Raw genomic sequence first — 20,468 nt, forward strand, 5'->3', positions numbered from 1 at the left:
TAATGAAATTTGGTAAGAACATGTGTTTTTTAGATTTAACGGTTGAGTTCGAAAAATGGTTCGAATCGGTAAAAAAACATAGCCGCTAGGGGGGGGGGGCATTTTCCTTATATTTATATAGTTAAAAAAGCTTATGAACACTCTAGAAGTCACATTTTTTGCCTAATCATCATTTTTTTTTTCTAAACATCGATTTTATGGATATCTTGGACTGCCCTAGGGGTTGGGCAGTTGTCTCTATGTGTATATTGTGAAAATTTGAGAACAGTCTGGAAGACACATTTTTGCCCAATCTTCATGAACTTTGGTCAGAACATTTGTTTCCGGAATACGACAATTGAGTTCGAAATGGGTTTGGATCGGTAAAAAAACAGGGGGTCTTTTCCCTTATATTTATATAGTAAAAAAGCTTGTTAACACTCTAGAAGTCACATTTTTTGCCTAATCATGATGAAATTTTGTCAAAACATTAGTTATGCGGATGTCTCGGACGAGTTTGAAAATGGTCGTGATCACTGGAAAAACATGGCCGCCAGGGGGTGGGCAGTTTTCTTTATACGTATTGTAACGCCTGCCTTGTAATTGTTTACTTTGTTTTTATTCTTACAATAATGATTCTTTAAATTACAATTTTTAATAACTTTAAATTCATAAATGATAGTAAATAACTTATAAATTTATTAATGATAGATCAGGTATATTTTCATTGTATGATCATTCTTAAGAAATGCAATTAATGCTTTAAACTCTCTATAAGTATGAATGCAGATAGTTTACATCAGTGGTAAGTGCTGCATCTCTTCTTACCAGTGCTTATCTTTACCTGGATACTAAGAATAGCAGTGCTCTCATTTGATTGGTGGTTTACATAGGTTACTAGCAATGTATGCCAGCTACACCTCAGAATCAGGAGACTGGCACATTTTTAGCCTTTCCCATCAGAACTAATCACCTGAAACATCTGGGTATGCAAGTAAAAGATTAATGTTAGACCCCCTGGCTCTAAGTTAAAAGAGTTAGTCCACTAATTAAAAGATTGGGGTTAGTGAATTACTAACCTGCCCGACCTGATTAGTGTAGCAACTGTAAGTTTTATCATGGAGGTGAGTTTAATGTTCTAAGTTAAAATTTCACATAGTAAAAGTGACTAAGTCTTATTTTTCTCTAAGTGAAATTATTGAATTAGTGATTAACTGTGTTTCACCAACTTGGAATGTTAAGTCAGCGGAGTTAGTTTAGGTCTTTTAACTAAGTGCGATTATTAACTAAGTGATAACTAAGGCAAAGTGACTAAGTTTTTTTTTCTCTAAGTAAAAATATTGAGTAAGTGATTTACTGTGTTTCACCAACTGGGAATGTTAAGTAAGTGGAGTCAGTTGAGGTCTTTTAACTAAGTGCGATTATTAACTAAGTGATAACTAAGGCAAAGTTTTTTTTTCTCTAAGTGAAAATATTTAGTTAGTGATATAATAAAGAACATGACTTGGTGAATTTATGCAACAACAAGTTAGTGTTTTTAGTAAGTGTTGAGTGAACAAAGTTATTTTAGTAAAAGACAAATCTCAGCTAGTCTTTTAATTAAAATGACTTAGTGTGTTGTGATTAACGCAAGTTATAAGTGATTTATTAAAGCCGAAGAAATGGATTTATACTGTTTGTTTTCTTTAAGTGTCTTACATTAGACTTAAGTGAATAATACAATGAAAGTGAGTTCTTAATTATTTGTTTATTGAAAGTGAAGTTTTTGAGTGCATTCAATTATATTGATCACGGGTGTTTGTTTATCATAGTGCTTTATACAGGAATTGCCTCATACTGAACACAAACTGTTTACCAAGTTTAGACATGAAAGTGTATAATTGTTTGAAACATTGGTTTAACTATGATTAACTTTTGAAAGTTAATGAACTGTATTTCTATATGAATTGTTTGTATTGTTTGCATTATTGCTTAAGTATAAATGATAAATATTTAGAAAGAATAACAATAGTTTAGTCACGTTGTTGTTGATTTTTCTTGTGCCTCAAGCTAGGCTCAGACGAGCCCCAGTAGCTTTCCTCGTCACAGTATGTGATAAATAAATAAAAATTAAAATTATTGACTTTATTTTAATTTGATAGCCGGCATGACGGGTGAAACGCTTCAGTATATAATGAAAACATGTGAACAGTCTAGAAGACACATTTTTTTTCCAATCTTCATGAAATTTGGAAATATCTTGGAAGAGTTCAAAAATGGTTCAGGTCTGTTAAAAAAAAGCCGGCAGAGGGGCCATTTGTTGTTCATTCTTCATGAAACTTGGTTAGGACATTTGGTCCATTGATATCTTGGACTGCAAAGAACAGGTCATTTCTTTTTATCTCAGGTGAGCGACTTTGGACCTTTCAGGCCCTCTTGTTTTTTAAATCTTGGCTATGGATCATTGGTGTTGTATAGTCCCCACCGTTTTCCTAAGTAGATTTACATGAGCATTCGCTCGAAATACATTACACTCAGTATATACAGTGTTCAATATCACAATTAAAGCCCAAGTCCACACATATTCAAAACCTAAACTGAAACGGAACGAAGACGATGCAAGTAAGATGCGATGCAAGAACATTTAAATACTATGTTGGTAATACACAATTTTAATAAATTTAAATTGAAAATCGTTACAAACGCTTTATTGTTTTTCAGAGTTTAATACATTATTATTCATTTATAACAATATGTATTTGAATTATTTTTCTTAGTTGATATTGTCGCTTTGGTTGTTTAAATAAATTGCATATATTCTTTTTTAACCTTTTTTTCCCAACTGTCAATTAATCCAGTAAATAATAATGCTTTTGTTGATCAATCAGACACTTTCCTTACAAAACACTGAAGACTAAACTTATTGATCTGATGCTTCTTTTTTTACTTAATAAATAAAATACTTCTATGATACCTTAAAACTATCTTAAAGGTATCATGGGTATCAACATAAATTCAAACACACAGTACAACAATAATTCGATATTTAATAACGTTTACGTCTTTCCTATTGATACAGATCTAATGAACTGTACAAATAAACATGTTACCATTTCAGTTTCACCGCATGATGTTGGTGAGGCTAAGGGATGAGAGACAACTCGTTCGCAGGTTGGTAAGCAGACTTTAAATACGTCGAATTTATTTGACTAAGAATAATAAGCACATTGATTTATTTATCGAAGCAACCAATCAAACGACTCGATAAGAATGGAATAATCGTTCAGGATTTTATTGTTTTTGTTATTGTTTAAAAGGGACTTGTTAACATTTTGGAAAAATGACGATATTTAGGACAATTGTCACAAATTGATAACAACTATACACATTTTATCCCATTTTTTACGACATTGACGGTATAACACCTTGTGGAACTAAACTTGCCTGTCTCCCACCTTGTTGTATATACCTGTCGCGTGAACGGACTACTTTTCACTTTACCACTGAATGATTTTTCATAAGACATAGAGCCGAGAAAACTTTAGCTTCAAAATTATACGACCTTCAACCTTTAAATCTAGTCAATGGACATAATTTTTCGCCATCCGTATAATGAATCAGCTGATTGATGGCGTCATAAAAAGACATATTTATTGCGTCATTTTCCAAAAATATGTGATGCCATCTTCTTGTTTACACGAAACTAGTAGATTTATATCACTATGCATGGTTAGATTCGTTAGATTTTAAGCGCTTTGAAGAATGAATTAAAATTATTGTTAAGGTTATTAGATCTATTTATGTTAAATGTCACGATGAAAAAAAATCAAATGGGATAAATAGAATATTAGGATTAGCGTTGAATACAGAGAAGTTTATGTTATTCGGATCGAACACCGAAAGCGCTCACCAAGGCTCGCGCTCCCGGCGTTCTAAGCCTCGCAACATAAACTTCTCTGTATTCAACGCTATCCTAGTATTCTCTAGATATTTAAGCAAGACAAATAACAGTAATTGCAATGGAAAATGTTAAAATTAGTGGTTCATCAATGGATAATCATCATTTAAAATCAGTAAATAAAGCGTTTGTGACCCTATATTTCGATTTTTTGGAAATACGTATGTTACTTATATAGGGTGTTTAATAAATTACTATTCACTTATATACTGCAGCGTCCAGCATGGTGCAGTGGTAGCTATATTGCTTTGGCTTCGATAGGTCTTAAGTTAAACTCCTGATTATGGCTTTTTTTAATTCAACTTTTTTTTCTCGCTTTTGTTTTTATCAAAGACTATTGGAAATATATATTTGTAAGTAAACATATAAAATCTACACACATCTGTAAACAAGTCTTTTTAAGAAAATGATACATAATATGCAATATAAAATTACACTCAAAATTGGATAGCATGAACGTTATTGGGAAAGCACAACAATCATATGTTTTGAAATAGATCAACAAATAAAGATAACAAACATTGCGATGTTGTAAAACATGTTTTGCATTTTCACTCATGACTGATCGTCAATGTTTTAGAAACATACTCGCTACTATGTGCTGATGAATTAAGCGATAGACCTGACGACATTTTACCTCGAAATTCTAAGCACACCAGAGGTGACCATGTGGTACTTCCCTGTCGCTTGCAAACACATATCGACCAGCGTCGGCAGATACGATGATAGCGGACAAGACCGCTCCTTATATCTTTCATGACTCACCAATTGCACACTAAACTATTATTTTTGTGTGTAAAATCTCTACCGTTCGCGAACTTTAAGTCGCAACCAACTTGTCAACGGGTTCTAGCAATCCCGGAACAGACTTCGGTCAACTGAAAACACGCTGTTCATATATTAGCACGACGAATGCGTTTTATATAATCTGATATGTTATTTTACTATCGCGATTTCCTTTGATTTTCGTTTTTGTAAATGCAATAAAATAATGTCAATTTTCTGTCATGTCAAAGTGTTTTTTCGATCGCACTCGACATCAATTTTCTTTGTGAACATGACTATTAAAAATCGATAACAAAATAATAAAACCAATGTCAGTTGAAATTGAAATTCGATGTAAGATAGCATTGTGAAAATTGTGAGAAGCTAGATGTTATAGAAAAATGTATTAATAAATATAAAGCAAACATCTCAGATCCGCTCTTCATCCAGCAATGTGTACTTATGAAAAAAATACATTTGCTTTTTCAATCCCGATGGTTTTAAGCATTATAAGCAGTATGAGCTCGAAATTTGAATTACATATAAATGAAACTATGACAAGTTATGTAATGAAAAACAACCGATTTTTTTTTTAAAGACGATGATTATAATATTGCAAATTGTATCATGTATGCTGATATATTTTGCATAATTGAAACATTTCAAGAAAATATAATTATTAATAATATAATGTTTCTTTTTCAAAAATCATGGTCATCTTTTTCGTGTTCAAATTATTTGACTGTTTAAGTAATTTATGGTTGCACCGGTATCATGAAATCGATTACATTTTTTGTATGCTAAAACAAAGAGTCCGTGATGTTTACATTCAAACTTGGTTTGACATTATACTGTCCAAAAGGAAGCTTTAATATTATAGCATATTAAATATAATTTAGTTTTAAAACCTACTTGAATTATGTGGATTATGAAAAACATAGCATGAATTGAGTAGAGTCCGATTGTGTTCGCATCTCGTAGAATTAGAAAGAGGGAGATTTAACAATATTTATGTCAATGATTGTTAGTGTAGAGTGTGTACTACTACTATAATTGTATCGTAATTTCATCCTCTATGTATTTTTCCAATTCATAGAAATCTAAGGTCAAAAACAATATAAGGCTGTCATTTAACACATTGAATTATTTTGAAGAAAAAAAGTCAACAAAGTCTGTAAAAAGCATCCGTAAAGTATCGCAAATCTTTTTTGCAATGTTAAAACGAAAAGATGCCATTGATTCTTCTGTTTCTCTTTAGTTGTTTAAAATTCATTCACACTATATACCATTGTGTTTTTTTTTAATACTTTTTCCTGTTTCTGTAGCTTTGGTTTGGTTTTATTTATATCATCTATTGACCTTATTTCTATGTTATTATTTACTTTCCTATACGTTTGGAATAAAAATAACAATGGTGCATACAATCATTCTCTGTATAGCCGAACTTAATCTCATTTTGTATATGTATTTATGATATGATTTATTTTGCCAAAAGCATGTATTGCTGATTATGCGAATAAATAAACCATTTAAGTCACTATCACGCTCACAAATACATACGGCTACTGTATTATGCTATATGAAAATTTCAACAACAAAAAGTACCATACGATGGTTCTTTACAATAGGAAGACCCTAAAAACATGTAACATTGGTGTAAACACGTTAAAATATAAATATTCGGCAAGTTTTAAGCATCTAAATATCGTTCCACGATGTCATCTACTTTCGCTTTCGCGTCAGGATCGGATTCATTCGGCTTGCGTTCATTTGCATAATTTATGCAAGCTATCCAAGAAATCTGCTGACCAAGCTATCCCAGAAATCTGCTGACCAAGCTATCCCTGAAATCTGCAGATAACGTCATCAAGCTCCAAAATTCAACTGTGTTTACAAACCGCTTGTGGACGAAATGTCTTCGTCATCTTCAGTAAATAAATAAGATTGGTCTTTGATTTGTTAATACTTGTATAATTATTATTTAATAAATGAATTTTTTATGAACCACACAACCTGTGCAGCAATTGGCTTTTTTCCATCAAAATTAAAATTGAATTTTCGGATTACGCATCCGAATTTCAGTTTTGGAATTGTCAATAAACATTTTGGATATTGTTTTCAGAACTGTGCACATTGATTTGAGATATTTACAATCATGTTTGGGTGGTGGTTGCTCTCGATAATTATTCGAGTTTTCTCAACCAGTTTGGTAGCGTAAACGTAAATGATAGATATTATTTGTAGGACGAAAAAGTTTGATCATGTTGATGGAATAAAATTCTGCTCCGTAAATGTAAAACGAAGCTGCTATTTATAGATCACCACTGATGTAGTTAGTTCTGGTCAGTCTCGTTCGCCCGAGAGACCTAAGAGAGGAACGAAGAAGAGCTAGAGTGGTTGGGCAAGGAGGGGGTCGCAGCCAGCCTGCGGCCCAAGGCCGTGGCAGAGGAAGCAGAGGAAGAGCTCGAGTAGGGCAGACAGAGACAGGGGCTGCAGGAGGATTGGATAGACCAGACCAACAACAAATATTGATGGTAATGTATACTAATATTTTTAACCTATTAAATTGATCAAAAAGCTGTTGTGTGTGTTTTTGTACAACTTTCATTTTAAATTCGTAGAAAATATACCAGACATTGTCAAACGGTCGAGTTTGGTATTGCCTTGGCGGATTCTAAAAAGTGGATGTATCCGTGACTTAAATTATTCAGAGTCGAAGCATATCCAGCCAGGTCCAAGAGTTGTGTTGTTCTTTCATTCCATCATTTGTAAGTGTGTGGATTCCACAATGTTGTGTTTTTGTAAAATATACTTTTTTACCAAGTGCAAAACTAAAAAGGCGTCATTCAGTGAACCAACATATATAAAGATGTTTGCTTTGTAATCTTTTTTAAAATATGATTGTGTAACAGTTTTTCATAACACTAAAATATCTTTTACAGTGGCACACTTTTAATTATTCCAGTTTGCATTCTGCGTAACATATTTGTAATAACTGTTTTGCAGGACGAGATCCATGCAATGTCAAGGAAAGAGATGGAGGCTCGTTTGGTGCAGACAGTTAGGATAAACCCAGGTCTGATGTTCTACGTCATGAGGCCTGCTGTTGCACCGAAAGGCGGATTCCATCCATCCGGAGGTCAGCAAACTCCGCCTTGGTGTAGCTGCGGCAAATGCAGGGATATGCCAACTCCAGTCGAGCGTGTTTGCTGTGGGAAAAGAGTGTGCATCACTCACACCCCGGTAGGTGAAATATTGAATTATTACATTTTAATTCTCACTGACTGTCTCCATAAGCAGAAGCTGTGCTACTACATGAAAAACCAGTACTAAATAATATATTTTTTAAATCTGCTGAATATTGTTTTTATGCCCCCAGATTGAAATATCTGGGGTTAATTGTTTTTGGCCTGTCTGTCTGTCATTCTGTGGCAAACTTTAACCTTGATATTTGGCATGCATGTGTATCTAATGGAGCTGCATATTTTGAGTGGTGAAAGGTCAAGGTCATCCTTCAAGATCAATGGTCAAATATATGGCGGCGTCAAAAGTTTAACCTTGGTCATAACTTTTGCAATATTTAAGATAACAACTTTATATTTGGCATGCATGTGTATCTCATGGAGCTGGTGAAAGGTCAAGTTTGAAGGTCAAATTTATGGCTTCAAAGCAGCGTATAGGGGGGTATTGTGTTTCTGACAAACACATCTCTTGTTGTATTTTTCCATTTTTATGCATATTTGTTTATTAGGTTGACAATTAGTTCCGTTTTTATTGTTTTGGTAAGATTGTTAGTGTCTTTGTACACAAATTAATTTTAAACTACATTGTTTATGGCTTTATGTTTCATACCTATTTTTAGCAAATGTTTCATGTATATATTTACATGAATTCAACACCTTGGTATTAGATGAGCGTGTCCTGGCTCTAGGACGGTTGCTGCGAAGAGACATTCTTGTGTTCCCAGATGAACAACTGGGGGAAGAAGACGATGATTACAATGCGGCCAATAGGTTTCATGCCTACACTTATTATACGCTTTGGAGGCATGGGAGTTAAGGCACTGGAGTAAGGCTTCCTCTCCCGGCCTGTGCTGTGTGGAAGATAAGAGACAAGTTCCCCCACCCATATGCACAGTACACCGGTTTAAAACCATCAAGAGTGTAAATGTTATCATCTAGTGTTTGTTATTTGTATGTTGTTCTTAAATAAATAATGAACAACTTTTATGTAGTGTGTATTTCAATAAGGTGCGGGTACTTAATTTGTTTTACTGAGACCATTCCAAATGCTCAAAAGAAATGCAAGTTAAAGGCATACTGTAAAAGTTAACAATACTGTATGCACTAGAGCTGTGCCTATGTTTACAACTGTATAAACTGAAATTATTTTATTTTGCTATTGAGTATTTACAATAACATGTGTAGTAAGCCATCTCTACCCTTAAAGGTAATAAGGACAGTTGTAATGTGTAATAACTTTGATTGCACATGTTATTTTTAAGTTAATAATATTTTTTGTCCCTTTCGTAGAAGAGGGGTATATTAGTTTTTGGCCTTTCTGTCTGTCTGTCATTGTATGTGTGAGTCTGTTCCAAAAATTTAACCTTGCTCATAAAATGAAAACTCTTGGGTCTATCTTCTTTAAACTTCACATGTGCATGCATCTCATTGAGATCTTCAATCAAACATGGTCAAAGGTCACTGTGACATTTACATTCAAAATATAACCTTGTTTCTAAAATAGCTGCCGTGCAGCTTCAAAGCGCAGTATGGGGCATTATGTTTCACAAACACAGCTCTTGTTGTTTTTCTTTAAGTACATTGAATAGAATTGTATTCTTTATAACTTTTCTGTAAGCGATAAAAAGACAGGACATTGACTGGGGATACATGCATAAGGAAGATACTAAAAGATCTTATTGCATGCAAGAACAAGAGCTGTCACCATATGATGACATATGCCCCCTATAAACGCTTTGATAGAAGTTATAAGCATTTTTCGAAACCTAAACGCAGATTTCGAAAGCTAAACGCGGACCCTAATTTCAAGGTCACACTGGTCAAAATTTTGTGTGTATTGAAAGGCCTTGTCCATATACACATGCATACCAAATATGAAGGTTACATCTCAAGGGACATAGAAGTTATGAGCATTTTTCGAAACCTAAACGCAGATTTCGAAACCTAAACGCGGACCCCAAGTACAAGGTCAATGTCACAGGAGAAAAACATTTTGTTCGTATGGAAAGGACTTGTCCATATACGCATAAATACCAAATATGAAGGTTATATCTCAAGGGACATAGAAGTTATGAGCATTTTTCGAAAGCTAAACGCAAAGTGTGACGGACAGTCCGATCACTATATGCCCTCCTTCGGGGGCATAAAAAGTAAAAAAGCAGTTATGTTTGGCACAGCAAAAACTCGATTACTTATGGGATAGATGTCAGGTTATTTTAGTTTCCATGGCCTTCTTGATAGCCAAGGGTTCAAGTACTGGCTGCACAATTTCTCAAACTATGACAGGTTGTTCAATCACGTACTTATGCATAATTTCATGCTCTTGTTCGAGCTGCCATAACTTGTCCCAAGTGTTTTCACATTTATTGATGCCGTTTAAAAGTGGAAAAAATGGTACAAGTCTGTAAAATGTCTTTATATACTTTTAATGGTTCACCGTTCCATAAGTAAAGTCTACAACAAAACAATGCATTAATAAAATATCTTTACATCAAGTGTACTTTACAAAACACAAATCTGTTAAAAGTGCATAATCACAAACTGTCTCCAGACACAAATGGTTTTATGACCTTTACTTTTGAGAATTTGACGCTGGTTTGTATGTGACACTTTTTCTTACTGTGCCTTACAATTGTGACAAGTGACTTTAAAACAAGAAGGCAATGATGGCCCTTAATCGCTCACCTGACTAACCTTGCAACATCAACTTAAATTCTATCAGACCCATTTACAATCCCTAGCCAGATTTAATCAATTAATACATTCTGACAAAATTTCATTAAGACGTGATGAAAACTGTGACCTCTTTCATCTACACAAGGTTTACTAGAATTGGCCCGGTGACCTAACTTTTGACCCCAGATGACCCATATACGATCCAAAATCAGATATTATCAAGATAAACATTCTGACCATATTTTATTTAGAGACGAAAACTACGACCTCTATTGTCCACATAAGGTTTTTCAATGATTTGACCTAGTGACATAGTTTTTGACCCCAGATGACCCAAATACAATCACAACCCAGATTTCGTCAAGATTAACATTTTGGCAAAATTTTATTAAGATTGGATGACAACTGTGACCTCTACTGTATACAGAAGTTGTTTTTTTTAACTTTGACCTAGTGACCTAGTTTTTGACCCTTGATGACCCAAATTCGATCCCAACCCAGATTATAACAAGACAAACATTCTGACAATATTTCATTAAGATCAGATGAAAACTGTGACCTCTATTGTCTGCACAAGGTTTTTCTATTATTTGACCTAGTGATCTAGTTTCTGACCCCAGATAATTCAAATATAATCCCAATCCAGATTGTATCGAGATAAACATTCTGATAAAGATTGGATGAAAACTGCGACCTCTACTGTCTACACAAGCAAATTGTTGACGGATACACGCACGCACACACGCACGCACAACGGACGCCGGACATCACACGGTCACATAAGCTCACCATGTCACTTCGTGACAGGTGAGCTAAAAACATTAATAAATGACAGACCTATTTATGCCAAATCATAAAACATGACCTTAAAAGTCTTAGTATGACCTTTGAGCTCAGGACCTGGGTCTTGTGATAGAAACCTTTCCACTTATTTCAAAATTCATCCCTAATTGCCAAGGATATGAACAGCATATGCCTATCAATGAATAATATTGAAATATAACCTTGAAAATATATGAAAAACCTAATGATGTCAGTTTTGTAATGCCAAATTAGTGTTCTTCTATGCAACATTTACTTAAACAAGGGCTGATTGTAAAACATGCATGCCCCCCCATATAGGCTGTCAGTTGAAGTGGCAGCCATTGTGGGAATATGTTTTTGTCACTGTGACCTTGACCTTTGATCTAGTGACCTGAAAATCAATAGGGGTCATCTGCCAGTCATGATCAATATACCTATGAAGTTTCATGATCCTAGGCGTAAGCATTCTTCAGTTATCATCCGGAAACCATTTTACTATTTCAAGTCACTGTGACATTGACCTTTGAACTAGTGATCTGAAAATCAATAGGGGTCATCTACGAGTCATGATCAATGTACCTATGAAGTTTAATGATCCTAGGCCTAAGCATTCTTGAGTTATCATCCGGAAACCATTTTACTATTTCGAGTCACTGTGACCTTGACATTTGACCTAGTGACCTGAACATCAATAGGATTCATCTGCCGATCATGATCAATGTACCTATGAAGTTTCATGATCCTAGGCCTAAGCGTTCTTGTGTAATCATCCGGAAACCGTCTGGTGGACGGACCGACGGACGGACGGACCGACCGACCGACCGACCAACATGTGCAAAACAATATACCCCCTTTTCTTCGAAGGGGGGCATAATAAACCAATTAAAAGAAAAAAGACACCAAAATGAAAGAGCAAAAGACTTAAGGAATTTTTAATTTCTTATGGATTTTTGTTTAGTTTACCCTTAGGAGCTTTATGAATACCAAACCTGGTCACCAATCCAATTCTAACAAAACAATCATATAAGCTCATTATTTTAGTGCTTAACTAGCACACCGATCTAAAATCTTGACTGTTTCTGCTTTGCCAGTTCTGCTGTTGGCTGAGGTGGCACTGGTGCTAAATGTTTCGAAATGTTCATGGGGTCTTTTTCTTCCAGTTCCTTTTTCTTCATCCCAGTGTTGTCGTTCAGTCTGAGCTTGAGAGCTGAAGTCAACAACTCTGGGATGTACTGGAAGGTCTTTTTTTCTTTCTCTTCAACGGCCACTCTTTTTATGCCAAATCCTGTGAAGCCTGTTAATTATGCATGAACAATTATGTACGGTTTAAAACTAGAGAAAACAAGAGGCGTTAATATACGAGTTTTGATCAACATAAGGGTTTTGTCGCAAATATTGAACCTACACGTTCAAAAGTAATTGGAAATTGTAACATGTGTTTAGGTGTTATTTAGTATATCATCACAGTGCAAAAAAAAAACTGACAAAGGTCAAAAACAATAAAGTTAGTGTTATGAATATTGTGCACTACACTTCCTTTAAAATTAAATATTCAACTATGAAGTTTGAAGTCAATACAATGTGTAGTTTTGGAAAAAAATGAAGTGCACTTGACGGACGGACAGACACACCAGCCACAATATGTTACCCCTTCGGAGAGTAAAAAACGTAGCACATTTGGAAATGCATTTAAATGTTGCGGCTAAAATCTATGAAAAAGTGATGATTAAATTTATGTTGCAATCTTAATGAAAAGAACATACAAGATAGTTTAAAAAGGAGATATACCCTTTAATTGGATAATTTATCCCCCCCCCCCTAAAATTTTTTTATTTAGAATTCTGATATAAATAAGCTAATTCCAATCAGATTGTGTGAGAGGGTAAGGGCATAACTCTAAAGTAACCAGATCGATCCAAATGAAAAATGCATAATTATGTTATACATAATTATTGTATGCTTCATGAAATTTCATTCAGCATTTACTGAGAAGCCCTGGATGGAAAAAAAGTGTGACGGACAGATTGTAGGAAAGGCAAAGCCCACACAAAATCGCTTTAGTTTTGACAATAGATAATAAAAGCAAATTTTATTAAGTGTCATATGATCATATACCTCACACTTCCATCTTTCTTTACAGCTTTTGGTCTGTTTGCATGCTTGTTGTGATCAATAGCAGCCAGAAGGTTTGTGACCCTGAATACAGGAGGAGTGTAGGCATACCTCTTGGCTGCATACATCAGAATATGATGGTGAAGACTTCGAGGTCTGCTGTGCTTCTATAAAACAAAAAAAATATATACATGTTATAACATAGCCAACTTTTAATCAAAGGAATATGACTGTCCTGCCTCTATGGCCAAAAGAAAACGTTGCAATCAATAAAACAGGTTAATTAACTATTTTATAGCATAACTTAAACCATTTGGTAACATGATTATAGTAAACAGCAATAGCCTGTTTAGCCCAACACAGCAAAAATGGACTCAACTCGGCAAAATGTCAGTGCTCTTTGACAAAAAATGTCTCGGATTATGATCAGCAGTTCTTCCAAGTATGTAAACAAGCAAATTCGTTGAATTGATATCCTCCCCTGCAATTTCAAAATTTTGTGGATCACTGCATGACAATGACGATTCTATATCCCTCCCTCTTTGGCGTGGGATAACCAAGCTTTTGAAAAATGGGCATTTTTTGACACAGAAAACGCTCTGATCACAAAAGCTATCTATTAAATGGACTGTTACGTTTGTTAGGTCAAGTGATTGTTTATAAATATATCAAAGAATAATTTCATTTTTGATGTGGCATTACCTGAACTTGAGGTACTTGTCAATCAATTTGAGGCGCCTCTTATCAAAGACAACCTTAGCAAGCTCTCTCTCAAGGCAGAAGCATCACGGACTGGATGAAGCCATGATTTGTCTCGCTCCACTTCATCCAAAGGTGCATGCAGGCAGTGGTTGAAGTCCGGGTCACCATGACCCACTATCCATGCATGTTCGTTCACAATATGGTGCATGACCCCAACCCAAATGGCCTGAACAAGTGAATATCAATAAATTGATTGCATAAATCAGACTGAAGAAAGGTTTTAAAAGGTTAACAGCAAAACGAGTAAAATTAAGTCCAAAAGAATGTGTGTGTCCAATGATAAACCAAGCAGTCCTTTTAATTTATTTCATGATATCAGTATAGGTCATGTCTTTTGCAACTGTACTACAAAACTACATTTTATTTTGTGTATCTGTGGAAGGAAGTAAAATGTTGGATTTTAAAATTCAATTTCAAATAACGGGAGCTAAATAAAATATAACATATCATTGACAATGTATTTTTATTTTGTCCTGTCTAAAGAGTTACAGACAGTGAACAACGTTTTGTTAAATAAATGATTTTTTAAAGTACTATATTTCAACCTTGAATAATAACAAAGATTGATTTTCAAGTGTCTCATAATTTGTTATCATATGACCTTACCACAAACTGCTGTTTTGTCTCTGCTTGTTTGCATGTGAACCAGAAGTGATTGACAATGTCCTTCACCCACGAAAGTAGTGACTGGTTCCCTTTTTTCATTCCTACATTATAAGTAAACAAAAAGAGCTGGACATTTATTCTGCACTCCTTCAAACACTTTACTTTGGCAAGCTTAACTGGCAAAAACGCTTAACAAATAGCGCATGAGCATATATATGAATGCACACAACATATATTATTGTAGAAATCAAATTGAGACCACATTTGCACACAAATAATGGGCGAAATAAGGATAAATTGCACACATTAAATGTCCTGTCAAGTCAATAAACAATACAAGAGCATCAGAATAGATGCATACACTTGTTATAGCCCAAATTAAAGAAAATATCACTTAAAAAGGTGGTTTAACAGTATATAGATAGCTGTTATACATGCCATACCCATTTGCCTTATCATCGTAAGCAAATTACTCAAGTCTCATCTTTATAACTTAAATAATTCAATGTTCTACCATTATTTTAAAAATTGATTACATGCAAATAAAATATGTATTTGTAATTTATAAATGTATGTCTATGACTACAAACGTTTGATGTATTATTAAGCCCAGGTATGTAAAGTATCAATTATTCAAGTGTTTGAAACAGCAAAATGCAAATATATCAGTATATAATGTGCTTGTGTACCTCATGAAAAGACACCTTTGTTAATTTTGGAGATAATTATATACGAACAAGAGTTCCGCGGTCAGAGACATATGCCCCATAAACATGGCCTAAATTTTCACATTTATTGTGACCTTTACCTAGTGACCATAATTTCAATAGGGGTCATCAACTGTCGAAGGCCAATGCTCATGGGAAGTATCAGGTCAATCGGTCAATCCATTCACAAGTTAATGATTGGAAACGAACTGGTCTACCGACAGAAACACAGACCGACCGACAGACCTACCAACCGACATCCAGCAAAACAATATACCCCCTCTTCTTCGAAGGGGGCATAAACAGAGGCCTTAAACTGGCCATATATAAAAGTATCAATTAAGAATAGATAATATCTAAAACAACAATCTCTCTTAGACATGCTGCCAGGACCTCTTCCTGATTGTGCTGCCAGTAACTGTCAATTGTTGGCACCAGGTAGTGTGTTTGGATGCGGTGGAATTGATTGGCAGAGGGGAACTTCACTTTCAGCATCTGGGCCCACAAGGACATTTTTCCATAATTGTTTCCAGATGTAAGGATGGTGGCGCAAATAAAACAATCCCCACTTCTCATCCTTCTGTTCAGGATTGGCTGCGAGTGCCACTGAGCAGCAGTGTGGTCAGTGAGGCAAACCTGAAACAGAATAAAAGAAATGTATAGACATTTAATGTTTTAAAAAATGAGATTGGTCTCTAGAATTCAGACAACATTTAAGTGGGACCATTAAAATCGATGAAAATAGTATAACAATGTAATGCTTATATTAATTTACACACAAACTTTCATGGTGGAGAAAAAAGACCTTTATGTACAACATAATTCAATATGCAGGAATTTGTTTGTATAACATTGTTTGTTTAAAAAAAATAATGTTTCAATCTAACAGTTATTATGTAATTTATGAAAATAAGCTTTTTAAAATATATAACTGTATATGTGCATACCCATTTCAGTGATACTGAGGATCCAAAATATGACTCGAGGATCACCAGTCTGTCTGAGCCGCATGTTGGGCACTTTTTGACAGTCATCTCTGCAAGTTGGAGCAGTTGTTTAAGGAAGACTATGACCATCACTTCTTCAGCCACATGAGTCATTGCTTATTCTTGTGACTGGCTCCTCTCTATCACTCTCTTTATATTCATCAGTTTGCTCAACCTCTTCCACTCTTTCCAGACCAAACTCTGCCTCTTCAAAGGCAATTTCTTTTTTTTACTCCATGACCTTTTCAGGTCTGAAAACCCGACATTTAAAATATTATAAAATAATGTATTTGATTAAGTAAAGATGTACACATTTACATATAATTAGCTGGCACTCAACCTTTTATTAACAAGTTCACACATGGTTTGAGAATAGAAATGTCAACACTTATCAAACATTAGTTAATTAATTAATAATAACAAAACATAATTTGTAATACTCACAAGATCTGCTCCATATGAAAGTCACTAGGCTCATATACTGAATCATCATCGTCATCTTCCTCATCTTCCCATGTACAGTCCAGAGTTAAGCTGCAAATGTTAATAAAAGCTTTTAATTTAAATGCAATAACATCTTCCTTACATAATTAACAAAATGAAACATCACATACCTACACTATAAAGATAATACTCAGTTACTGTTATATTATGATGTATTTATTTTGTTAAAATACAACACTGGCTGATTAGGGTTTATTACAAAAAGATTCATAAGATAAGAACCGTTCTCCATACTTTTTACTAAAAATTAATAATTTAAATTTAATTTAATTATATTTTACTTTTTAAGCTTTCATAAAAATAAAAAGATTCCAAGATCTTAATGTATACTTGTTTTGAATCAAAACAAACCTTATAAATTAATACGGACGTTACTTAGTGTTTTTTTATCATAAAATGATAGCTTTATACTATTCGAACAGTTAAGAAGCGAAGGTATGATATTAATTTAATTATTTAAAAACAGAAATCATTCTTACTCAAAGTGGGTTAACAAACGAACTGGAGATTTTCTTCTCTTCAACCTTCCTTCATCTCGTTGTATACCTGGATTGAAATTCATGGTAAAAGTATTATGTTATATTTGTACATGCAACCTGATATGTTTGGAATAATTTAACATTTTATCATTTATTGATTCAAGGATACGATTGAAAAATTAATAGCATTTTATATTGAGAAATTATTCACTTGGACCATCAATATAAGTCTTCAGAGTACATTCCATATCTATAAATTATATATTCAGTAATTTCAGGCTTGAATATATGAATGTGTATGAAAACATTATCATTTGTACCCATTTTTGCATTTCGCCTATAGTAAATGATATAAACGTGGTATAAGAAAAAAAACAATTTGTATAACTATTTACATTTTAAACAAACATGCACTGGTGGGATGTCCTCCATTGGCATATCTGTGTCCTCTGAAGTACTGGATTTCACCTCTGAAGTCGTGGACTTAATTTCCTAAACTCCAGACATTTCAGTCATTCCTGTCACATCTCTGGAAAGAACATTTACAACATACAGTTGCAACATGCAGAGTCATACACCAGGCATTTTATCATCTATTAGAAATCAATAATCAAAATGTTAATCAGCCTATCTTATATTCCTATCCCACTGAAATTATGTTTAATTGTGCTGCAATTCTTTTGTCCACTGCACTTATTTCTTTGTTTATTTTTGTCAAATGTTCTGGAGTTAATTTAGTAACATGTGCATATGATATATGTTACTCAGCTTATTTATATTAGATAAAGATAAAACAATTAGTGTTGAGACATCATCAAATTTAGGTAAAGGCAATAAAAAATACATGTCTTGTTCTGCAGCACTGCTTGATCCCATTTCACTTATGCTGCTCATCTGGGGTGATGCAGGCTTTGGTCTCAAAACATTGATCCGCAGCGGTGTGGAGGTTGATGGCAGATGGTTTTTGGACACGCACTCTACAATACGAAGTGCTTCTGTCGACATAGCCACTCACTACAGAGATAATTTAGCATGAGCTCTGTAGCAATGGCAAATACAACACCTAGATTTTCTCAGAAAATCCCTACTGTATAACCGATATGCAAGAAGTGAAAGAAAAACGCTAGACTATTGTGTGCAAACTGTTAAATCAAAATTGTGATCAGATTCTGAGAATCAGAAACAGGAGAAAGATGTTACTTATTATCACTGTACTATAACTATAAGAATTATATTGCGCAGCACTTTTAGAGTCAGGTACACGCGATTGCATACACACCATTTGAGTTACATATACAAATCAATTCGGTAAACGCTCTTTGAACTAATAATCTTACGAAAGATATTCAAATAACTGAAATCGAATGTGTGACCTTTGAAATGTAAACAACACAGCAAGTTATAAATAAATACAAGTGACCTACATTTCAAACTCCAGAAGATAGCGGTCAACTTCAAAATCATGGGAACATCCCATTCTTTCCTTCACGCAGTTTCATTCCGTCATGTATTGCCCCAAATACACTTTTAAATTTGCACGCTCTCTTTTATGCCCTTTTCTTGCTGATTCGCTTAGAGGAGGACGTCCTCGCTTGCGGTTCGCCATTTTCGCATTCGATATGTTCAAGTTACCCAGAGTTCATATAATAATTATTCATGAGAGCTACGTCATGCTTCCGACGCTGACCGAATCCAATCTCGTGTTCGCCCGTAAATGTTCGGATATTTCGCGGGAGATATAAATGGACTTATTTTTGACCACACAAAAATAAAAACGAGCATTTTGTATCTCGTTAAATCAATTCTACCAGACAACATCTAACATTCATATTTTGCATTTTGCTAAATGGAACATTTATTTTTTAATGGGTTAGCTTAATTTTACGAAATATTCGATGTTTTTTAGCGTGATCGTTACTTTAATATTCGCGATTTTTTACATTACTTCAGCTAACACTAAGTTACCGCGGACAATTCCAACAGTCAACTTTTTGTGGATGAACCAATAAAAATGCTTTATGATCAAGCACACGTGTACATGACTCGGAATGCGGCAAAATACAACAGCGTGTGGTCACGTGGTTAGTGTATATCAAATGAAGTAAACATCGGCGTGTTTATATGCTAGATCATGGATTTGTAGATAGGAAAAATGTTACAGAATTGTGAAATTCTAAAAAAAATAATCTACTAATGTGAAAGATGCAACTTAATGTATAAGCAGTTAAAACGAATCTTAGAATCCTTTCATGTGGCACGTGAAAGGAAACCTTACCAATGATGCAAACACCTAAATCGTGTTACAAGTATTGATAAAGATTATGTTTTAAATAAAATCGTGAAATATTAAACAACCCAGAGATAAGCATTGAGTGCAAAATAACGCAATCAACTGGTCATCGAACGTACGGGACATTTTTAACCAAACAGGTACTGCCGGTGTATGGCTATTGCCTAAATCATGGAACATTGATCAATCCAACCATTAATTAAAAAAACAGATTGCAAAAATAGAACAGGAATGTGTCACGTCATCTAGCTCAATGGATATATATGAGAATCTAAAATCAGTATTTGAAAGGTCATCTTAACTTGCTATTTTTTGCAAATTAAAAGTTTGGAACATTATTGCTTACTTACGTTTCTCTTCCATCAAACCATCTATAAAAACGGTAAGAAACCAGAGGGTTGTACAAGATCAACGCCAATGTGTGCCCCCCCCCCTAAAAGAAATCGATGATGAATATAAGTTTGCCCTTAAATGCCCTTATACACAACATGCTAATGTTGAGCTTTGGTGATCACCTTTTGGCTGTCGTTCGACGTGCGTTGTGCGTCTTGCGTCTTGAGTCGTCAGTATTTATTTTGTTTACACAAGGAGGACATATTTATAACCCAATCGTCATGAG

General features: G+C 34.4%; 1 protein-coding gene across 1 annotated transcript; it reads left to right on the forward strand.

Moving 5' to 3' along the window:
- The first annotated feature begins 1,097 nt into the window (after positions 1-1,097).
- On the forward strand, positions 1,098-8,753 carry LOC127877233 (uncharacterized). The gene is made up of 5 exons (XM_052422917.1): positions 1,098-1,103; positions 3,077-3,133; positions 7,015-7,215; positions 7,688-7,924; positions 8,613-8,753. The coding sequence occupies exons 1-5, from the start codon at positions 1,098-1,100 to the stop codon at positions 8,751-8,753; spliced, it is 642 nt and encodes a 213-aa protein (XP_052278877.1).
- The last annotated feature ends 11,715 nt before the right edge of the window (positions 8,754-20,468 follow it).

The sequence above is a fragment of the Dreissena polymorpha genome, chromosome 4 (assembly GCF_020536995.1).
Source record: "Dreissena polymorpha isolate Duluth1 chromosome 4, UMN_Dpol_1.0, whole genome shotgun sequence".
Classification (NCBI taxonomy): Eukaryota; Metazoa; Mollusca; class Bivalvia; order Myida; family Dreissenidae; genus Dreissena; species Dreissena polymorpha.